Raw genomic sequence first — 23,790 nt, forward strand, 5'->3', positions numbered from 1 at the left:
ACAAAATCTAGGCATTTATTCCTATTCATGTATACCAAGATTGCCATACCTGAGCTGTTTCTAAGTAGAATTGATCCTCGCGCTGCCCCTGTTTCAATTGTGCAACATGTTCTCTGAAAGTCATGGTCTTTCCCTGCCTTTCAGGCTCGCGCAGATGGAAAGGACCAATGGCTCCTTCCTCACGGACAGTAGCTCCACCACAGGAAGCGTGTAAGTAACTCATAGTCATTAAGGCTGCCAGGAACTTTGAATATATGCATGGTGTATATATATGCATGGTATAATCTTCATAAGTTGTAACACAGGACTTAGTCCCAGTGAAAGTAGCTAATAAGTATGACCCCAAGAGTGCCTGCATGAATTTCGTTATTCCAAGCACCAATTCTAGAAATTGGCAATGTTCATTTGATGTTGTAAGGGAACTCTACATTTGTCAGCCATTCTGCTTCAAAAGTGAGGATGTTTCATGCGACTGGAAAAAAGTCACAGCTCTATAGGTTCTAGTTTGTATTCCTTTTCTGCTTTTATCATAGCATAAAAGAAAAGAAATCCTTCTATGTCGAAGTGGACAATGGAGTGGGTAAAAAGCTTGTGCTAACTCCCAGGACAATTTTCTCATTGAAAAAACATCATCTATATTTTGAAGGTTCTGCAGAGCCAGAACAGTGTGGCTACTTCTTGTTTATATTTCAGTTTGCTGGCTGCTTATCCATCTGTTTGTACTTGGGTATATAAACACAGTCCTACATTAATATTATCAACACCATTTTCTTTTTTGAATTATGTGTCACTTTTATTGTAAAAACCTTCATTAAAATGCATTGATGAACCTGGAAAGCCTAGAACCCCTTGAATTACTGATGAATTAAATCTGATTTTTTTCAGTCTAAAAATACATGAATGATTTAACCTCACTGTATCATCAGTTCTATTAATTAAATCAGTGTAGTGGGACCGCCTTTTTTAAGTTATTAATGAATGTCATCAGCATTTTTAAAGAAGAAGCAGAAATTGTTCAGCTGTAGTTAGAAAATGCTGTTGTTCTCAATAATACTTTCATTTACTGTTTTAAAATCTAATCACGAAATTATTCTACCTGTGAATGTACTAACAATTTGAGATTTAAAATACTTTGCTTTGGGAAAGCACATGTGACCACTGTTAAATGTTTCCTCTTTCCTGCTTAATTAACTCTATTTACATAACTAATCAAACTTTTTTCATGTGTAACTGTTTTCATGAATTTCTGTCATTGGTACGGTCACCAGTGAGAGAAATGCAGCCAAAATATTCCCTTTTGATTTCCCTTCCAAAAAAAAAAAAAAAAAAAGCAAACATACTGTCATTTGGCAGGAAAGCTGAAAACTTGAAGGCAGCTAAATGCTCATACACTGCATTGAGTTGTTTATTTTGCAATTAATGAGTCTACTCATATACAAAGACCAAACAACCATCCATCCCGATGGTAAAAGGGGATGTATATGCTTAATATTTTACTGGCAAATTAGCTGTTGATTTTAATGCTATTTCCCTGCTCACCTATAAAAATGACCCTTCTTTTAAGAAAAAGAATGAACATGGTGAACTTGTGTACCAACATGTGAGAGGTACCTCTGAATTTGGGTCTCAGTCCTGTTGGCAAAAGGGGACTGTTACACAAACAAAATATGCAGAGATTTAGAGGCCAAGGAGGTCAAGAAAGTAACTTTGTACCCAGTGGCACTTTCTGTTTTATTTGCAGATAATAATGCATGCTTTTGTTAAGGTAAATACTGAAGTACTCACAAAATTCTGAAGAATTTTAAATTTTGGAGTTAAACTGTTATCATAGAATCGTTTAGGTTGGAAAAGACCTTTAAGATCATCGGGTCCAACCGTTAACCTAACACTGCCAAGTCCACTGCTAAACCATGTCCCTAAGCACCACATCTACATGTCTTTTAAATACCTCCGGGGATGGTGACTCAACCACTTCCCTGGGCAGCCTGTTCCAGTGCTTGAGAACCCTTTGGGTGAAGAAATTTTTCCAGGGATCTACAGAGCTATGAAGTTTGGATTCCAGTTTGGATCATAAGTTGCCTACAGCTGGAACGCTGGGAATTTAGGATTATAGCTCAGCTCTATTCTTATTGTTTAAATGCAATTTAACATAGAAATGAGAATAGTGTAATCGTTCTATATAGACTGAATTTGAAGGAGCAATTTGAAATTTGGATGCACTTTTTTTCAGCTCGGATGCCCCTGCTGTAAACCTGAGCAAAATCTCATTTTTTTTATGGTATTCTTTCAAATATTCAGGAGATGATTACTGGTTTGGAAATCAAATTCTGTGCTTCTCATAATTGGAGTTCTGTTCTGTGATCTTATTTTTATTGATCCTCAAGAGTCCTTCAGTTTACCGTGAACCTGGAACAGAGGCATAGTTGCACTTAATATTGGAAAGTTACTGCTTTGATCTTGTCAGGTTCACAGGCTCATCAACAATACTTTTAACACTCTTCATGCTCCAAAGAGTATGTGTAAGAAGTCTTCCACATTTGAGGGACAATAAGAGAACTTTTGCTATCAGTTAAACATCATGAGGGTTTTTTTGCAGGAATGTTTTGCAATATGCCATTTGATTAAGAAAACATTCTTTGAAGAAATTTCTTGGGTTTTAACTAACCTGTTGTCTTGAATGTCATTATGACTTTTTCTATCTCCCTAACTAAGCTTTTCTAATCCTACCTTCCCCTAAAGGTATGTGAATTCTATTTAAAAAAGCATTTTTCTCAATTGGAAAAAAAAGTCATAGTCTCTCCTGTAGTATGTCCAGCTTCTTAACAAACGTTCTAATGCTCTCATGCATGAGTTTTCTGGTATAAATACGCTGAATAAAAATGTCTTTCCTTTGTGTCGTCTTTTCCATGCATTAGGGAGTTCTAAATGTTTAGGCTAGACTGTTGTGATGAATTTTCTTTGGCTTTAATTCATGCGAAAACATCTTTATCTTTATAGCAGGCTGGCCTCTTCACAAGTGAAGATGAGCATAAGGAAAAAATGAAGTCTTTGCAACAAAGAATGATAAATAGTGTTCCTAGCAGAAAGCTGTGCCTCACAATTTGACAAATCATGGTGTAGTAGAATGAAAAGACAAAAAAAACTGTTAGGAGAACAGGACAAGAATGTAACTCTCTTATTCCTGTAATGTATGAACTATCCTATCTAGCCCATACTGATGTTAATTGCACTGGACATAGTACAAATACTTTCTGTATAAATGTGAATATTTAATAGCTGTTTTCTGGTTAATGCCTTTGCTACCAGGTACCTTGATGCTTGTAGCACTGTTGATGCCACTTCACACTCATCTGAAGGCAGAGTTGGAACATACCTGAAATTGTATTTGTTAGGGAGCTGTGCACTCAGGTGCAGGAGTAGGAACATGCAGTGAAGGCCAGTGGTACTTCCAGCTGGCACTGCCACTCAGTGTGCCGTAAGTCAAACTGGAGCCCCAGTATGTAGTATCTGAATACTTTGATGTGATATAAGTGGTTAAAAGGCATCTTGTCACAATGAGAAATTAGTTCCATGTGATGATAAAATTAGGAGAAGAACAAGTAAGTTAAAGACAAAGCATTTTGGATTACCTTCCTGAACCTTATTCTAATATTTCTCATAGCATCAGTAGGTCAAGGTACACTGTATTTGGACTAGAATGCATGGTGCTTAGTATGAGACCCCCAGGAAAAATGAAAATGTTTGATGAAGGAGGTTCACAAATACCCACATCTTACTATCTGAAATCTAATATAACGATCAGTTTTCTTAATCAGATAAAGTATTACACTGATAAAAAGTGACTGTCAGGAAATCTGAATTTTTCTTTCCACAGCGTAGTCTTGATGTAAGGGAAGTTATATGCAACATTATTTGCCTCTTGCTTCCTCCATACATAATGCATGTTTTGCAATAGACCTCTTGAAAATATACGTCCACAAAGAGAACAGGATTTTTCAAAGGCCATTTTCCCTGGGTTTACTTGTTAGGGTGTTCTTTTCCTTTGAGATGTACTTCTTTCAAGTCTGACCTCCTGAGACGTCATTTTCACTGCTTTCTACTGTGGTGAAATGCTGAAAAGAAACTGCAGTCACTGTTGCTGAAGGACTTTGTGTACTTCTAGCTTTTTCTCAAAGCATGCAGGGAATTTAGGAGAATAACCGCTAAGAAAGGATGAGGAATTTATTCTGATGTTGTGCTTTCATTTTGGTTGCTGACTGCCATCTCCAACCAGTTCTGCAGAAGACAGTCCCAGATTCTCAAAATGAGTGTTTGCATGGCATAGAGTGTGTGTCACTCCCTTAACACTACAGGTCATTTTGAATCCCTGCCCTGGGACTCCTGTGCTACTCATGTATCTGTCTTAATTACAGTCGTGAGGTTTGTTGGTGCAGGTTCAAGGTTCTGATTTTTGAACTAGTAATTTTGCAAGACAGACCAGAGGTGGAACAGATGATAAAAATATGCTTTTCCTTCAGAGGACTTCTTTTATCAGGCACTTCCTCCAGCCTGTGAAAAAGCCTGCTGTCAGTTGCAAGGTGTGATGCCTAAAAAAAAAACCAGTCAATATTCACAGTCTGTCCTGTACAGTTTCTGAGACTCTGAACCAGTGAGAGAGGAGGGAAATGAAATTTTCTCTGGACTGAATAAGTGGGAGTCCAAAACATAAAATTATCTGTATTTAGCTGTGTTGATCTCACCTACTGGACCACAATACAGTCAAGAGTATCTAAGCATTTACTATGTAAACTCTTTCTTTAAGGGGTTTATAAGTTTCATTAAAAAATGAGGTTACACCTAATGCAAAATCTTGACAGAATATCAGATTTAACAAATTCAAATAAATATAATAAATCCAGCTTTACAGAGCCCCATATATTAAAAAAAAATCCATTTCAGATGACCTACCTAGTTGTTTATAAACTAATTCATCATCTTAAAATATAGACAGCAGCTTTTTGATGCCAAATTAAAATAAGCAGACTAAACTACTTGATCACCGGAACCTTTCCTGACAACATCAACGCCCTTGCACAAAAGAAGGCTGTATGTGTAGTTACGCTGTGTCACTTCATATGTAAACACTGTTTCGAAACCCGGATGATAAAGCTGTGTATTCTCTCTAGTCTGCTTTAACATTGTTTCTGTGCTTGCTGAAGATGTGACATGGAATTGCCAACACTCCCAGCTTAGGGCAGCCGTTTCGGTCGCAGTGAGGGGATTCTGCACGTTTTGCAGGGCTATAGAAGCCCTGCTGTGTACTGCAGAGTTGAAGCCCCAAAAGGTTTTACATCACTTTGGCAAAAATTTAGTTGTAAGGGGTGGGGTTTTTTTATCAAGATGGTTAAAGGATGGAGAAGTACCATGAGGTTTTCAATATCACATTAGGACCTGATCCAAACTCTATTAACTGCACTAGCCTTTGTTTTAGTTTTAACTAGACTAAATGCAAAATAACAAAGTGAGTGATGATGAGTTTCCCAGAGATCACTCAAGTAATGGAGAAGTGAAAGCAGTTAGAGGCTTTTTCTGTAGGTGAGGAGAAAAAAAAGGAGCATTATTCTGTTTCTTTTTCAGCTAACACTGTCAGATATCCTCTATATTTTTGAGGGACTTAAATGCACATACAACCCCAATTATATTTTAATTATATAATTGTATTTAATGAAAAATTCATTACATTTATTCATCTGCATGGGAAGATCCATATTGTCATTTCTTCTGATGAGTGTAGTACTGACTACAGCCAAGACAGATATGAAATAAGTGAACCTACATTATTTCCTTTAAACTTTCTACTCATTGTTAAAAGCGGAAGAACTCACTAATTAGGTTCCTTTTTCAATTTTACATGTAAACTTTCTGCAAACCAGTAGTTAATCACAAAAGATAGGATGGAGGAAAGTGACATGCAACCAGAGCTCTGTGGAAGGATCTCTTCATACCTGACTGTTTTTAAGCTTTATACCATAAATGAACTTATATGGAATAGAAAGCCATGAACTTTTAAAGTGGATAGAACTGTCACAGGCTATAATTTTTTTTTGTTTAGGTTTGGGTTTTTTAGGTATAGTGTTAGTTGATGCACATTTGTTTGATTGTAGTAGTCTAGATTTTCAATTTTCAATGACAAGTCAGAAAATGGAAGACCACATGATAGCTTTGGGTAGGTAGTGACTAGTTATCCTTGAGAAGAAATAGTTTAGTGTTGTTCCACCATAGGATTAGTCTTCAATAAGAAGTTTGTCTTAAGCAGTACTACAGAGAACCAAATAGCTTCGCTGTATGATAGAAGTACTTTTCTAAGAGAGAGTCACCAGGAATCAGTATTTATTAAATCTGTCATCATTTTGTCTTGCTCGTAATGCTGGTGATGCTTTTTAAATGGGTATCGATGTACTGAGCTACCAAAAGATCTTGGTTCAGCAGGATAAAATAGGGTCTTCCATTACACAAACAGTATGTTTCCAACTCTCATTTGCTCCTGTCACACGAACTTGCTCCCATTACCCCAAGAGCTTGAATTTATTTCTGAGAAAACCCCAATCCATGTGCATGGCCTGTAAAACACCTGATGTGTTTTACTTGTATATGTGTTTATTTACAGATTATTTGTCACCACAGAAATAACTTCTGTTTCTTCCAGGGTATACTTTTCTACTTAACTGGTTTAACTTTTCATTCAAATGAGACTGTACATTTGGATCTTTTGTGATGAAAGATGTTAAATTGACTGACAGGAAACTTAAAAAAGCCTCTTGAAAAGCTCCATTACACTTTTACTTGGAAAATAAATACTTTGCATATAATGAACATCCAATTTTTCGTATGTGCTTTCAAAGGCAGTCCTTGAGGGTACTTTTCATTATGTCAGACCACAATCAGTTAATAGCAGAATTCGTAGCTACTTCTTTCCAACAATAGGAGGAGATAGGTCAGCACAAGAAATATTTTTAATATGAAGAAGTCTCTTTTCTAAATGATATCTGAATATGTGTATATATACTGCTCATGCCTTTTTCTCTGTGTTGTTGACCATGCTTTAACTGTAGAAGATCTTTAGGGTAAAGTTTGTAGGGACAATACTTCACAGTATCATAAGGTATGCAGTCTTTGTTTTGTAGTCAAACAAAGAAGAAAATTTAAGGAGGGTTTTCTTCAGCGTTCATACTGCTGCCACAATTTCTGTCTTAAAAAGATGAATAGTATATGTTTTTCTGCTGACGATTTATTCTTCTTGAGTAAGCAAGCAAGTAAACTGTTTTTAGGACATGGTATCCTTCACTTTCTATCCATCTGACTTTACTTATGGAGAAAAGCCAGCAACGGGGCAAGAAAGGCACACCTATACAAAAGCAAACTCATTTGGACATTATAGCATAATTTAAAGTGTCAGGACTTCTGCATCTCCTTACCAGAAGGTAATTTCTATGCAAGTCAGGAGGAGGACAGTGCTATAGCTTATTTCTGTCCCTCAATCTGTAAGGAGGAGGAGCTCTGCTACCCCTGAAGAGTTGCAAAGTGTTGCATGTATATATCAAAATGGGGAAAAAACCCTGGAAATATAATGCTAATTCAAAACCTATAGCATTATTTTTGCAGCACTGTCAGTCCCTTTATGCAGTGCACGGTGTTAGCTCGATACTTGATGATTTGTTACTCTATGACTTCTTGGAGAATTCTGCGGGGATGTTTTCTCTCTAATTTCATTAGGGAAATTGAGCACACCAAATTATCTCCTAAAGAATATTAAAAATGTCACCTATTTATGGTCAAAAGAAAAAAAAAAGGAACTACCACATAGCTTGTTTGGTTTTATTTATTTTTAAGGCATTTCAAATCAGTCATCTTTGGGTTATATTGTCTCTGATAATATAATAATCTTTAATAATAGCTTTCATTGTTTCTTTTCAAACCACCAGCAGTATTTGTTCTTTATGCATACATTAAAGTAAACTGGTTTTTTACACTACTGCAGATCAATCTTCTTCTTCCTGTGTGTTGTATATTTACATGATTTTTTGCGGTATATTTTTTAGGCTTATTTCCTGCTCTTAGTCCTTTTTCATAAACACACACACTCACACAATCCCTCAACTTGACAAAGATGTTTGCTCACATAATAAATGCTTTACTATGCTGTCTTTATTTGTGTTGGTTTATTGCTCTAGAGAGGATGAGCATGCCCTTATCCAGCAGTATTGTCAGACGCTGGGAGGAGAGTCGCCTGTCAGTCAGCCACAGAGTCCTGCTCAGATACTCAAGTCAGTGGAAAAGGAAGAGCGAGGAGAGTTGGAGCGCATCATTGCTGACCTTGAGGAAGAGCAAAGGTCTCATAATCATCCTACCTGGTGTCTGAATTGTCACCTTGTTGTTGTTTGAGCCATGCGTGTACTGTGTATTGTTGTTGGAGATAAGAAGGGATGCACCCAGGTGTCAGTATTTTGGGGGGGGAATCAATCAATATATATGTCATGCATAGCCTGACTCTGTTAGGTAGAAGAGGGTGGGTCTGTGAACCTTAGTTTCACCTCTACTTTATTGTTTGGTGTTTTGGTTTTTTTTCCCCCATAAACCACAAGTCAAGACATTGTCTTTGTTTGAGCTACTTGTGTTCTTAGTTGGAGGTGATGATAATATCATTTGATCTTAGGAAATTTTTTATTTTAATTTGCTTAAGTCATCATTCTCCTTCTCTTTTCAATATACCAGGAGTCTACAGATAGAATATGAGCAACTAAAGGAGCAACATCTTCGGAGAGGAATAAACCCTCTTGCATCACCTCCTGACTCCGTTGTGTCACCTCAGCATGCTTCTGAAGATGCCGAGCTCATTGCTGAAGCTAAGCTTCTGAGGCAACATAAAGGTCGCCTGGAAGCAAGGATGCAAATATTGGAAGATCACAATAAACAGTTGGAGTCTCAGCTTCACCGGCTGCGGCAGCTGCTTGAGCAGGTAGATGTACACTGATATCTTTCCCCCATGTTGTTTCTGCACAATGGATTTCTTGGTGGAACAGAGGCATTGGAATTTTACTGCAAATATTTTCACCCCACTAGCTTGGTCTGTTGCACTTGGTAATTTCTAGCATGAAGAGATATTTTTTCCTACCCTCTAGTATAAGCCATGGTGAAAGTCAAATGAGCACAAGATGATTACAAGTGCTGGAGTTATCATGGTAACTTATGAAACACTGAGAATAACACAAACAACTGCAATACTTTTTCATGAATTAAAAAGCAGGGGAAGAAAATATATACCCTCTTCCAAGTAGTGGTGCCAGTCGCACCCTGTATTTGAATTCAGTTTTCCAATCTTTCCTTAAATAATTTGTTTATTTATTGTCACAGTTAGTCACTGAAACCTTTCTTAGCATGCCAAAGACAGATGGCCAAAGATACATCTAAAATGCAAAGGAGCAATTCATTACATTAAAAATCCAGTTCCTCTTGAGTAGCATATTTAGACCAATAAGCTACAACAAAATGGTCTGTGCACAAGTAAATGCTAAAGGCAAGAGCCTTTTAGCAAATGTCAGTAGCGAGAGATTGTAGGGTTTCTTTGTTGGGGGAAGAAATGTTGATTGTTTTTTAAGTCAGCATACGCACATCTAGATTATAAAAATAACACCACCTTGTAGATGTTGCTGTAAGAGATGTTAGTTTGTACTATATTGTGTGTGAAAGCTTGAATGACGAAGAGAAATTTGTATGAATGTTTTCCCCTAACTAAACATTACACTTGGGTCAGAGTACAGTAAGGCAAATGATTCCTGCCTTCCACAAGTCAGGTGACTGGCTGTACATAGTAGAGAATTTAACTAAGCCAAGAAACAGACGGCATAAACCAGGTATCAAAATGGCAGAAGTTCCTGCTGTAGATAATACTCTTCTTACAGTGATAAAGATATTTAATGTTTGTTTCGATGGCTGATTTTGTCATTTTTCTAGGCAGTTTTGGGTGAATAGCATTAAGATGCATCTGTTCCAACGGCTTCCCTACCCCTATACCAGAGTATTTTTGTTATTGTTACTGTTATTCTAGCATCTTTAATCAGTATTTGAGTAACTTAAGTATTTAACAGGGAAGACAACAACTGGTGCAACTGTTAACAATAATTCATGAAGTAAGTATCTTGAGAACTGTGGTCAATACTAGGTGTTTCAGAGAAGGGTTTAAAATCTGCAAAGAAACAGCTGTAGAATAGAAACACAGAAGTTCTGCCAAACCTGTAGTCATTTTCAGCTTAGTGCTTAAAGCAGGAACATGTTCACCCTTTAGAACTTTCCTTTTTTTCTATTGTAGCTGTGGATTTTGTAATCTTTTCAGTATCCTTGTAACATTCTTAGTAAGACCTTTAGAGGATACATGTGTGTTGTGATAAACTGGGTGGGCAGAGGGGCAGTAGTTTCTTCTTATCAGTTCTGCTGTTGCATTTTTCTGGGAATTCTGCAGCGTGTGGTTTCTGATAGGGTAAGGTAGAACAGAGTTGACCTTTTTCAGTATTTCTGATCATTTACACCTTATTTACTATATACTGTTGCTCTTTTGCTTCCTGTCCGAAATCTCCTTCCTCTGTGGGAGTCATGCCATGCTTCTGATTGTTCCAAGTGCCATTTCCTAAGCTGTTCCTGGTTTTCCTCTGTCTTTTAATGAAGTGGCTGGTATGAAGTCAAGTATATGAGGTAGTCTGCATTATTGCTTTTATAATATATCTGTGACTTTTCAATATACCTTTCTATATGCATCCTAATGTTATTTGGCAGAGGTTTTTTTGACCTGCCACTAAGCAGATTTTTTGCAAGCTGTCTCCAAGGATGCTGAAGCTACTCCCCTGAAGGGGATTCAGAAATTGTAAATAGTTCAAATTTTTAGTATATGTTCTTTGCAACTTCTTTGTTTTGACATTAGTACAATTATGAAGCAGCACTGAATCCCATTGCTGCCCCCTTAACTTTCTGAAAAAATTACGACCCTTCAGCATGTTTGTTTTTCTATCACCTAGGCCATTACTGTCTATGAAAGTCTTTATCTCTTTCAGTGCTTGGGGAAGGACTTCATCAGAAGCCAGCTGAGGCTCTAAGTATATTTATTTATTGCTTTTGCTTTTATTGGCTGTCCCAATTATTTTTTTAGTGGATATAAGGAATACCTTATCGCATTAATGAGATGGGTGATTTGCATGGAAGACTCTCATAAGTCCCAATGTCAAAATATGTGACAACTTTGTCATTCCTGTAATAACAATTACTAGTATTAAAGGTCACAACTGTCTAATAGCAATTTCTTTGCCATGACTGGCATTTCATGCCATCTCTGTTTCTCTCTTCTGTCGACAGCAAAAGTCTCTCCATTTCTCTTCTCCACTCAGCCTCCTGACTGTTGTTTGGGTTAATAACTTGCCACTGAATCTAAAATACTGTGATTTTTTTCTCTAAAAGATATGGAGTGAGTCTATCTACACACAGATATTTGGGTAGAGAATTAATGAAACTTAGAAACTTTCCTGTAGTAACTCTTTAATCTAGATGAGAGCATTCTAGGACATTCCTCAGAGAGCACCTTTAGCAGAAATATGCATGCATCCTCACTGTACATTTGCCTACTTCAGGTCACAATTCTGAGGTTACCACACTATTTTTATTTTAGCAAGCCCAAAGGAATGGTAGCTGTCACACAATGTTGTGATTTTTTTCTGCCTGATTGATTATAGTGTCAAAGAGGAAGGTGAAACAGAACTGGCGTGTGACAACTTTGATACCAACATGTTAATTATAGAGAGAAGAAATAAAGAATACATTTTCTTTTTTCTTTTTTCATCCCTTTTAGATACTGCATGTGCAAAGTAGAAGTAAGACCTATTATGAAGGGCATTTAAAGTCTCTCTGGATTTTTCTCTGATTGTCTGAGCTACTGAATAGAGGTTTCATATTGGATTTGATATCGAAGTTAATGGGAGCTAAAATCATCTGTCAATGGCTATATGACAGAGTAAATAGTGACTGCAGCTCCCTCTCCAACTGAAAACAGAGGAGCTTTATCAAAAGAGCAGAGGAGACTGTTTCTTTTGTAGCTGGGAGAATAAGTCTGGAGCAAGAAGAAACATCTGTAATAGATGTGGTAAGGGAATTGGCCTTTTTGAGGTTTCCTGTGATTTGGAGGCAGGGTGCGTTTTGTTTTTCACCAATAGCAACAGAAGTCAGGGGAAGAACAGGTGTGTCTTATCTATCCATTAAGCTACAGAACACTTCAGGTTCTTCTTTGGAAAAGACACCAGCAGGAGGCACAGTGAAAAACAGGTTAAAATAAATATCTCCTTTGAAATGCTTTAAAAACTGGTGTAATACAGGAAAATCCCTCAATTTCAGAGTTCTCTGGAGAAGAATTTGTCTGTCCTTTCATATCTTTATTTGGTTTTGCATAAAAAGAAGTTTGAAAACTCCCAGAAACTGGTGTTGGAAACTTCCCCCTCATCCTTATAGGGGCGCGCTCAGTATCCCTGCTTTTATTTATTCAGGATGAAGAAGCAGGCATATAGGAACAACTAGGGCTGTTTTCTTATGGCTTCTGGCTTAAGGATTGTCTGCTGGGTTGTTATGAATGAGAATACATGAACTTCATAATGCCTGAAGGGGATTGGTGATGGAAGTGATCAGATTTTGTAGGTGTTACACAACTGGGGTCAAGTAGAACATGATTTTCTACAGTTTTTTTCTTGGGTTTTCTCCCAGTAAAACTGTTAAATCATGTAAATACATGCAGCTATATCCTCAACTATTTTGCATTTAACATTTCTCAGTATCTGATTATTATATTAAGGCATTTGTGCCACTACCAGAACCCTTCCCTTTCTGCTCCAAAGCCCACTCTTCATCTGCTTAACTGTATTGTCCTGACTTTGGAAGAAGAGGGTTTGGGTTTGTTTTGGCTTTTCTTCTTATTGCAGTCACTGGAACTATGTGGTGTAACATTTATCAGTGTATTTAAATGAAAATGAAGTCATCAGACATTGTCCTCTGATTAGAAAGGGATATGTTTTCTGTTGTGTTTTGGGTTATTTTTTTTTAAATCCAACTGCAGTATTTCATTCTGACTGCTGCAGCAATGTATGGTACATCAATGTAAAGTATTCCAAGTATGTTTTGTTTGCTCTCAGTTTATCCGCTTTTAAAGTCCTCATGCTCTGCAGGGCTTTTTTGTCATTTGCAATAGCACTCCTAAGTGGTACTAAATAACCTTCACTACTAACTCTTCGTTTAATTTTGTAGGCATCTCTTTTCTATCCTAATTAATCTTGACTTTGCAGTGCCTCACTATCCTTGATCTAGCTTATGTGTTGCTGTACTGCAGTTTTGTATCAAGTCCAGCACCGATCTTCTTTCCTCAGTCACCCTTAGTCATCTCCACACCATTTGTCTGCAGTTACTGCTTGAAGAGGGAGAGAGATCTGGTCCAGGTGCAAGTTTGCATTTTGGATGATGCAAATTCTCTCTGTCCGTCTGTTTGTGGGGTGGGCAAACAGCAACTCTGCCACTGGAGTTAGCCTCGTTTTTCTGTACTGAAGTAACTCTTAACCCTTGCAGAGTTTGCTTCATCTCTTTACCATTATAGCTCTAACTTCTTCTTGAACAGAGGTTCCTGGCTATACAGAATTACCTGGGGTTAGTTACCCCAAGCTTGGCCTATTTAAAATCACCACACTCATTTTACCTCAACCCTGTAGCTGGGTGGAAGCCTGATACTGAATAGCAAATTACTTAACTACTTGATCGGCATTCACTGTTCATAGGAGTGTCTTGATGGTAAAATCCTTGGCTGGCTTGAAAACTTTTCCATTTTTCTTTGTCTTCTATATGCAGAGCAATAGCTCTTGATTTATTTTAGTCAAAGCTGGAAGTTGGTATTGTCATGCTGAAAGAGAGATGAGATTTTGAGGATAAAAAAAGATTTGCTGAGTACTCAAGGGAACATTTCCTTCTATTCCTCACCACTGTGTATAGAAGTAAAAGTATCTTTCATTGTTCAACAATCTTCAGTTTTGTTGAAGATTTTTTTTCTTAAACTGGAAGTTGTCGCAAAAAATCAAATGTTGCACTTAAGGCTGTGAGCTGCAAAGGAGCAAACTTGTGCACAAATTAACAGCTGTTCTGTGTGTTACCTCTTTGCATCGAGTCTCATAGCTCTTCTACGTACTTGTTAAGTCTCAGTTTCAAACGGATCTTAAAAGTAATTTTTTTTTAATTAATTCTATATCTGCTTTTCACAGATTTACTTAAATAATCTGCTCTTTAAGCTGTTTGGAAGTAATTTGATGATTTGCAATTGAAAAGATAAATGATAGGGGCAACCGTTTCAGCTAAGATTCTATAACTGCCTCATGTAAATACTATTCCATGTCCTTCTGTTTTTTCAGAACAATCACTTCTGGAGTTCAAATACTGTATTACTGTATTACTACTATCTTTCTCAAACGATTTCTTACAAGAAAGAAGGAAAAGAGGAAAAAAATGCCTGAACAAGATCCCTTCTGATATTTCTGAGTTGTTATAGTGAAGCAGTCTTACAGTCTTTTCTTATTTTGTGTCCATATATGTATACTTACACATTATCTCCAGCACATACATGGTTACAACTAAATGTAATATCGAACTTATGTGTTTGAATCTTCAGGTGAATTTAAGAGTCCAGAAAGGCTTGCCTGCAACACAGTTTTCAAAGTATATGGGTTCCTTCTCATATATTTCTGGAGATTACATAGTACATAGTTTTCCTGTAAATTTGGTGTACTCCACACTATTGAGAAGCAGTGTCAGCAGGAGTGATGGCTAGCTAGATTTAACAAAGTTCTCTCAAATCTTGTGTCTTCACTCAGCTTGATTGTGAAGGAGTTTTGCAAAACTGTTCATGATGGAACAGTTGTTTCTAAGCATGTACTAGTAAAGCTTCTTAGGTGACCTTAGCTGAATGTCCTCTGTATATGTGTATATGTATGTATATATACACACATATATATACAACCCCAGTAATACCACTGTGTAGTCTTTCTGCGTAGCTGGACTGAGAGCCTTGGACAGGCTGTTTGAGTTGTACATAACCTTGTGTTTCTATGATGCATGCTCACAACGTAACATTGTTTTTAACAAGACCATCAACTGCAGTCTCATAGGAATTACACTTAAGTCTGAATTTTCTTTTAACAAGTTGTTGGTTTGGTTCCCCCCCCCCCCAACAGTTGTATAGACCTAAGCCAACTTTCAATAGTTTGGAGAACAAACAAGAAAGAGCACATAAAAAAGGAAAGGAGCGGGATGACTGCATACAAGCCCAAACTTAAATTCTGTAGATACAATTTATCTAAATTTGGGTATTATTGTCTTTAATGTAGCCCGAGTCAGACTCCCGGGTTAATGGCACCTCCCCCTGTGCTTCGCCCCAGCACTCTGCCCTTGGCTACCCGCTCGAGCAAGAGACAAGCTCACAGTTTCTGCAGACAGGTAAGTGTTTTGATCAGATAATGTGTTGTGTGGGTCTGTAGGTGACTACTGAATCGGTTTGTTGGCATCTTTCTGGAAAGATTTATAAATAAAAAGGAACTGATCTTTGTGATGCTACTGGGAACAAGACTTACTGCAGCTGGAGCTGTTGCTTCCCCACACTTGCAAACAGTTGCAGTATCACAAGAATCCCTGTGGCTCTGAATTATGGATTTCTGTCAATAGACTCCTTGGTACCACCTGTTTTGAGCAAGTGAATTTACTGGGCAAATCAATCCTCACTTGAAGGGGGATCCAGTTTTCATTGGTCCGAAATGGCCAACAGCTGTTTGTTTTACAGTGCACTTATGCACCCAAGTAATCTGTCAGATACAGCAACAAATGTCCAAAACATGTAATCGAAGCTTCCTGATGGCTGCTGTAAAAATTCTTGTGTATCCTCTGCTCATCCTGCTATTTTGATGACCCCACCCCTCAAAGATTTCACATCTTTAGGAATTATTGGGTATTTAAGTGTACACATGTCTGCACATGAGGGGATTTCTCTCTTGAAAGATTATTTTAAATTCTCCAATATCCAAACTCATTAGTTCCACTGGGAATTAGCAGAAATAGCTACTTACCATCGAATGCTCAAAATTAGGGGAAAAAATAAAAGATTTTTCTCAAATTATCTTAACTGCAATTTCCTCCCTGTTTTTATTTTCAAGCTTTTGTGTTGGAGATTAAAAAATTATTTTACTTCTGTGGAAAACAGGAAAAATATTCTTTTGCATACTGAAAAGCTTTCATTCAGCGTTGACATGTGTTTTTACTTTATCTGGAAAAACATGGAACTTCTTCGAGTCTGATTTAATGCAATGCTAGATTTATGAGACATGCTGTCTAAGAACACTGCCAGGAACAGAGCCAGTTGTATTCCCTAACCATTCCCTTGGCTAATTTTAAGCAGCATTTAAAAAAAAAACGACCAAAAACAAAACCCAAAAAACGGCAAGGAGGATTTTAACCCTAGTGAAATTGCTGGTGCATGTTGAATAAAGACCATCTAAAAGATAAATGCTTTTTTCAGAAAAAGAATGGTGTATTTGCTCTGAAAGTTACATGACAAATCATCTGAAAATGGAACAGAATTTTAATTGAGCAGCTACTGAGTATAATTCCCTCATCTTGTAAACCTTTTATTTATTTTAACTGTAAATTCTTACATACTGCTCCTTCTTGACAGTTTCTTCTAGTTAAATCTTGGGTGCAATGATTAAGCTTTAGTAAAAGAGAAATGAGTTCTGCTGCAGATCAATACTGTAACTTTCACCTCCTCTCCCAAGGCTGGCAATTATCAATGACAGTTCCTGCACACTAAGTTACAAAGGCTTCAGGTAGTGGTTTGCCTTGAAATATAAAGGAGTATTTAACTGGAAGGTTGGATGAGAATGCCTTTCAGAATGTTGTTGTCTTTTTTTTTTTTTTTTTTTTTTTCTTCTCATAACTAAATTCATTGCTCTGTTTTGTTGTCATATCTGCAGATGACTTGTTAGTTCCACCTCATGATACCAATACAGATCTAACAGATGTTATGGAGCAAATCAACAGCACGTTTCCAGCTTGCTGCTGTAAGTGTAACAAAATATGTCTCTGAGAATAGTATTGAATTTGAGGCGGTCTTTTGAAGGAAAAAGTCATTCTTGTGGTATTGACTAGGAAAAAAATCTTCTCTCTGATGAGATTTCCTGTCAAGATACACAAGCTTTGTAATTCTGTTCTTTAAAGTTCCTCAACAGACACTATTTGTGAAGGTAAATAAACAAATACTCTCATGTTTTAAGTGGAGGTGATTCACTGTAAGAAAAGCCTGTAGCTCCATATGGAATTTTCAGCTGTGCCCACGTAAAGGAAAAGAGACCTAGAATCCTAGTAGCTGCTGATATAAACCTTATGTAAAACTTAAGTGAATGTAGATACAGAAATTCTGAATGCTGGTTTTCTAATAAAACTTGAAAAAAAGGCCTTAGGCAACAGGAGGGACCATAGCCCAATCCTGACTGCCTGAACTAATTATTGAACTAGTTATGAAACTAATTGACCAGAGAAAATAACTGTTAACACAGCACATAACACCTTCCCCTGCTTAAATGTATTGAAAGTTGGTATTTTATTCAGCATCTATTAAAGAGAGATCAAAAGGAAAACCAATTAGTTTCCTATGCATGGCTTATATCAGCTGACATACATTTATTTCCGCTGATTCTGTTCCTTCCAGAGTATCACTTCACTCACAAGAGTGAGTGGCTATCTCTCCATTTCCAGCAGTATTTCATACAGATTGTTGGCTTTGGCAGGGAGAGTAAAGTGGTAACTTTGTTATTCAGTGTATTTTTTTTTTTTTTACATACATACATATATATCTACACCTTCAACTCTTTGCCTTAGAAAAACAGTAGTGAAAACTTTGATATATTCTTAAACTTTCAACAGTTCTTTCAAATGAAATGTAATAATGATGGTCAGTTTTAAAAGGCAGAAGTGACAGGGTGGGTGTTTATGCCCAGTTCTCACAGAAGCATCGAGATTGAAATTCTATTCTATTTTGTAAACTCAGTGAACATTGTTAAAATACCCCTTCTATCTCTTGTATGTACATTGCTTGGCTGTGAAGAACTGCATCACAGAAGATGCACTTTGCACATTTTGAGAAAGCAAATTAGGATCTAGCAAAAGAGATCTTGTTTCAGCTGTCCTTTGAGATTTTCAGTGAGTTCAATAGTTCAGAGCCCATAGTTTTGCAAATTAAGGATTAGATTTTAAGGAGCATATCTTCTCAAAGTCAACAGCTAGTGATGCTACTCAGCACAACTCAAGGATGTGTGTGTGTGTATACAAATCAGTAGAAAATGCAACTCCAGTATCAATTCTATTTTTTTTTTTTTTTTTTTTTTTTTTTTTTTTTTTTTTGCAAATTCCTGTCTTGCATGTATAAGAATTATACAGCTACCTGGTCATTTGCCCCAGATGAATTTAAAACAAATTGCCCTCTGTCAGGGCAAGCTTGATAATGATGGCTGTTCTCTGCAACCAGGAAACATGGAAAAAAAAGAACCTAATGTCCATGAAACAATACCCTGAATGAGGCAGGGGGGGACTCTGAGTGAAAACCAGGGCCCCACATCCTTTCATATTGTGAAGTGTATCTGAGCATTTAAGATTAAAAGAAGTCACAGTTCCAAATTTCATGTGACTTTTCCCTCTGTCATTGACATGCTGCTGCAGAAATCAAACCAAACCAGCATGCCCCAATTAGGAGGTACTACCTATGTTTGCTCTTCTTCAGTCGTTCTGTAACATCTCTTACTTGGGAGAGTTACTAGGAGTATATTTTTTTAACCATATAAGATTCATATACTCTTTTAGAAGCCTGGAATGAGGATTATTAGTCTGGCCTTCCCAACAGAGTGCATTAAACTCTATGAGTTTTGCTAGGGAAGACCGTGACAGCCTCGTCACTACTGGTCTCTCCCACCTTGGCCGCAGCCTTCGTTAAGGAGTTACTAGCATCTGAGCCTTACTAGGATCTGAGATTATTTTTATCCCACCTTGACTGTATCATAGAGCCAGGCTTCTTATTTGCTGTATTTGTTTTTATGGGTTTCAGGTTATAATTCATCTTGAAATCGGTATTTCTGCTTAGTCCAAATATCTCTTATGAAGCAATTATTCATATAGTAGGGCCCGCACTGCTCTTAATGGTTGGGTTTTGGGGTTTTTTTTTGCTCCCCAGATCCTTTGATTATGGATATAATGCCTCTTTTCCTTCCTTATTTATGAGATTGGTCCTCAGAACCAGGTGGGTGTGCAACATTGTGCAGCAGTCTTGCCTGTGCATCTGAGTGACTTCCAGAACAGAGCATTTGAACAGACTATTTTATAGCACACCGCCCATAGGTCTATATGGCTGCAAGTGGTGAAAAAGGAACAATTCATATAAACTATATATTCATAATGCTATAAATTTGTTAAAAGAAAAGTAAATTTGTGAATAAAGTTGTGTATAGACCTTTATAACATACTTCTAGTTAAATGTTTAGTTTTTTAAAAGATAAGAGTCTTTTTGTTCTTCTGTAGTATATATTTTCCTGATACCAGCTTTGTTTTTAAACTGCCAAGATGCAGAATCATGTAAATTTCTGAATTTCTTTTGTTTTTTTTTCTATTTGCAGCAAGTTTCACTGGCAGACCACAGGTATGAGACATGTTTACATACTTGCATAGTCATTGGAAGCAAAGTAAAGCAAGTGGAAAAGTTCCATTAAAGCAAAGTGTCTGGGGTTTTTTCCTATATTTTTCCCTACAGATTTCTTTGGAAGCTAGACCAATGTACCAGGAAGGCTAGATTCTGGAAAATTCCTTACTAGTTCAGGCATTACCAAATGTACTATGGTGTGCAGTTCTGGGATGCTAACCAGATGGAATCAGCTTGGATCTATCCTGGCCAATTAGTTTCAAGCCAGCATCAGCTTGCAAGATCAAAGCTGGTTCTTGCAAAGATATCCATATGTCCTGGTGCTCCAGTTTCAGGAGCTATGGGCACCAGGGCGCAAGGATCAAGAGCCACACAGCATCTTAGGCATTAGATTAAGCTGCCTTCTCCCAGTAGGCAACCCCTTTACAAACCCAAAGCAGAAATTTGGCTGCTTTCAGAGTTCACAAAAATGTGGAAAGCAATCTGGTATTTAGATACTTGTTCTTGAAAATCTAACTGATATGAATGATCAGTTAAATTTCTGTTATAAGTAACAAAAATAGGAAAAACACTTGCTATAGGTTTAGGTTGACATTGGAGCCCACGTATGACAAAGAAGGAACGACATTATCTTGTGTTGTTACAGAGTTCTTTGGAAGTTTCATTGTTAAATGAGTTTTAAAGACTACCATAAATTGCTGTGTGAGACTTGAGAAGAATTAAGTGGTAGGGAAAGAATCTATTTACTCCCCCAGATTGCTTCACCTTGCCCATTAATCCACAGTTTGCAAGGTCAGACCTCCCCCAAATGAATATCTAAAAATTCAGAAATATTGCTCTGCAAACGCTTTCTTGGATTGCAATATCTGGGATAGTAAGATTGTCCTCCCAAACAGGAATTTCTAAAGAGAATGGGATGAATCATGCCCTGTACTCAGTTAACTCACACTTTGTGTTTCCATCTCTTGATAAGCTAAATTAGTGAATTAAACTAGCATTTTTCAGAAATCCTTCCTCTGAGCAGGCACAGAGATAGCTTTCAGTGAATCGGTGTTATCAGTGAATAATACTAATCTTCCTGAAGAAGCATTTGATTTTTTTTTTTTTTTTAAGGTACAGGATGATTCCCAAATGGTCTCACTGCAAATCTACCCTTCCAGAACCATTAGAGAAGGCACGTTTGTCTGTTCAGGAACAGAATCCTGAAACAGGAGCCTGGAAATAAGCTTCACATTTGAAAGGGCTGAGTCCAAATACAGACTCTGTATACTCTCCCTTTTTACCACTTAGGCTTCAGATAGGACAGTAGTTTGCATCCATAGAAAAAAAGTTTAGGCAGAACATGGAGAGTCTATATTTACTGCTCTGTAGGCTAACATCCTCTAGGCCTTACTCAACAAGAATTTTAAACACTGCAGTATAGTAAAATTAGATTTCTCTTAACTACATGCCTCAGTGATTTGCTGAGTCTTGGGCCAATACATCTAAATTTTTAAAATACAGGGGTTCTGTAAAATGACCTCAGAATTCTTAACTGAACCGAGCCCAGGGCAGTTAAGAGCTCTCTGCATGTGTTAATGTGGTACCGACAGGGTTATTTCTCATCATGACAGGCAATGTGAAGTGTTCATTTGGACGTCGACCAGCGCTTCCTGACGTGCAGTACAACCCTTTTCTACAAAGCATCGATTGCGAGTTCCACTTCATCAGAAGGCTGCATGGGACCCTGGAACATGCCGAAAGCTCTGACTGCGTGTTCTACTTGAAATAGTAAAACACTGAATACCCAAAGATGAGGATGTGGTTTTTATAGTATTGATTTTTTTTCTTCTTCTTCTTCCCTTTCTATGCAACTGTAAATTAATGAGCAGTGGAGTATTTGTCACTGATTTGTATAAATATACAGCCGCGGGAAAAGGGGCAGGGGCTTTATATACGTTCTTTTTGATAATCGTAAAGAGAACTGCATAAGGAGTTTGGAGCAAAATGTTACATTTATACATTCCTTTTAGCTCTTTGCTTTTACATTGTAAAATACCTTTAGTTATATTCTCACACATTTAATATTCTGTAATGATTATTTATACGCTAACCATCTGACCACACAGATTTCAGAATACCCTTGAGTTGTTTTCAGGATTGGCATATGAAGTTCCCATAATTTGCATTATTGCTATTGGTTAACAAAAATTGCCGTTGGGTGCAAGCTACAGTATTTTTAACTCTATTAAACAAGGTAGAGTCTCATTTCAAATCATCCTCCTCATGCACCAAAATGGTATTTTTAACTTTCTTTTAGTTATTTCCAGCCAACACACTCATTTGGAGGATTATTTTTTTGAGCCTTACTTTACTTTGAATCAGGAGATAGCTAAAAAGAGGACTTAGATGATAGCTTAAGTTGTTTGTAGTAAGGTCTAAGTTAGTGTAATCTTTCCCAACTTTGTTCAGAGACAAAGCTTTGCTGTTCCCTGCTGTGCCAAACTTGCTTCAAGTTTTGGAATTTACAGTCTGTGAAGTAAAGCTCATTTCCGCGAGATCCTCGTCTCCTTTTGTCTGCCTCTTGGAAATGAAGAGACAATTAGAAAGCCCTTTCCAATACTATTAGCAATGGAACGTTTTCTTCAGAACTGCAATGCGCTTAGATACTATCATTTGGCATTGTAATCTTGCAACTCATCTTTATCTTTGAAATCATTTATTTATGTAATTTAAGTAGGGATAATTACGGGAAAGTTATGTCACTGATCAGCTGATCTCTAGTTTTAAAATTGTCATAAGAGATTTTATTGCCTTCACAGAGTTTACCAATGCTGCATGGACACTTGCTTTAATTTCAGGACACCTTTAATTGGTAAAACTGCATGCAATATATTTCATGTATAGTGGAGAAGAAACTAAACTGTGTTGTTCTTAATTATTACTGAAGAAAAAAAAAATCTCAAAATGGTATTGGAAGAGTTGTAAATTCTCTACTGCTACCAAAAAGCGCTAGAGGACATTAAGACAGCAGGTCAGGAATTTCTAGCATTTTTGTGAAGTGGTGCCAACTTAGACTATCCTGCACCCACAGTATTCACTCCTGGACTGCTGCTGCTGCTCAAGGAGTGATTTGGGCACAGCGTTGACCACGTTCTAGTGTTGGCTCTAGCGCCAGTTCTTTCTGAACCCTTTGGCAAATTATTTAACCATTTTGCCTCTGTTTTCCCATCTGTAAAATGGGGATGATAGTACTTACCTCTCAAAGGTGTTGTAGAGCTTGCTTAGTTAGTGTTTGAAAAGCTCTATATAAATGCTAAGTATTACTCCCGAGTGAGTGGAGCAAAATTGTCAAAGTGGGAAGAGAAGATGCTGGCTCCTATAAATGCTTCATCTATTAAAAAAAGTAGTGTAGTTATTTTGAGAAGAAAAAACCCCACATTTTACAGAAGAGGAAAGCCATGACCACCTTTCTACCTCAGACCTATCTTCATGAGTAGTATTGGAAATAGCTTTATATTCTGTTCTCTGCAAAGTACTTTGCTTTTATCGAGCTACATCATTCTCTAGGCAAAGAATCCTTAAAAATACTCCCCTACATAAGTAAAAAAAGGTCTCAGTAGTGAATTTGGTGGCTTTTATTTTTGTTCTGAATATGAGGTTATGTATAAAGTTGTTTTTCTGCCTGTGTTTGTATGCATCCTTTGTCCTCTGCTGCCAAGTAAATGCTGCTTCAAACACTACATTGTAACATTCTTCCTCTGAGACAATAATAAATAAAAGGAATATATTGCAGTAACATGAGAAAAAGTATAGAGTTCTTTCAAGTTTTGTGGTGTTCAAGGGTGGCACTTCTCATTGCTAAATGCTGAAAATTTCATTCTGAAGAAGATTAATTTTAACATCAGGGTGCTGTGATAGTCCATTTCTATGTGCTAGCATTTTCGGTGTTGGTTTGCATTTCTATAAATGAGATTAAGCAGTGTTTTCTCCTCATAAATCTGTGCATATTTTCTCCAGTTTTTGATCTTTAGTGATTT

General features: G+C 37.2%; 1 protein-coding gene across 8 annotated transcripts in view; it reads left to right on the forward strand.

Annotated features, from left to right (window-relative positions):
- Positions 1–23,549, forward strand: part of UTRN (utrophin) — a 392,954-nt gene extending 369,405 nt beyond the window's left edge. For all 8 annotated transcript variants that reach the window (XM_030021907.2, XM_030021906.2, XM_041125129.1 and 5 more), the window contains 7 exons: positions 145–210; positions 8,211–8,369; positions 8,752–8,995; positions 15,426–15,534; positions 17,061–17,147; positions 19,749–19,771; positions 21,385–23,549. In XM_030021907.2, coding sequence (XP_029877767.1) covers positions 145–210; positions 8,211–8,369; positions 8,752–8,995; positions 15,426–15,534; positions 17,061–17,147; positions 19,749–19,771; positions 21,385–21,393 — 697 coding nt within the window. In that variant the 3' untranslated portion in view covers positions 21,394–23,549. The remainder of the gene's footprint in view (positions 1–144; positions 211–8,210; positions 8,370–8,751; positions 8,996–15,425; positions 15,535–17,060; positions 17,148–19,748; positions 19,772–21,384) is intronic.
- Positions 23,550–23,790: the final 241 nt, after the last annotated feature.

Source organism: Aquila chrysaetos, chromosome 8, assembly GCF_900496995.4.
Source record: "Aquila chrysaetos chrysaetos chromosome 8, bAquChr1.4, whole genome shotgun sequence".
Lineage (NCBI taxonomy): Eukaryota > Metazoa > Chordata > Aves > Accipitriformes > Accipitridae > Aquila > Aquila chrysaetos.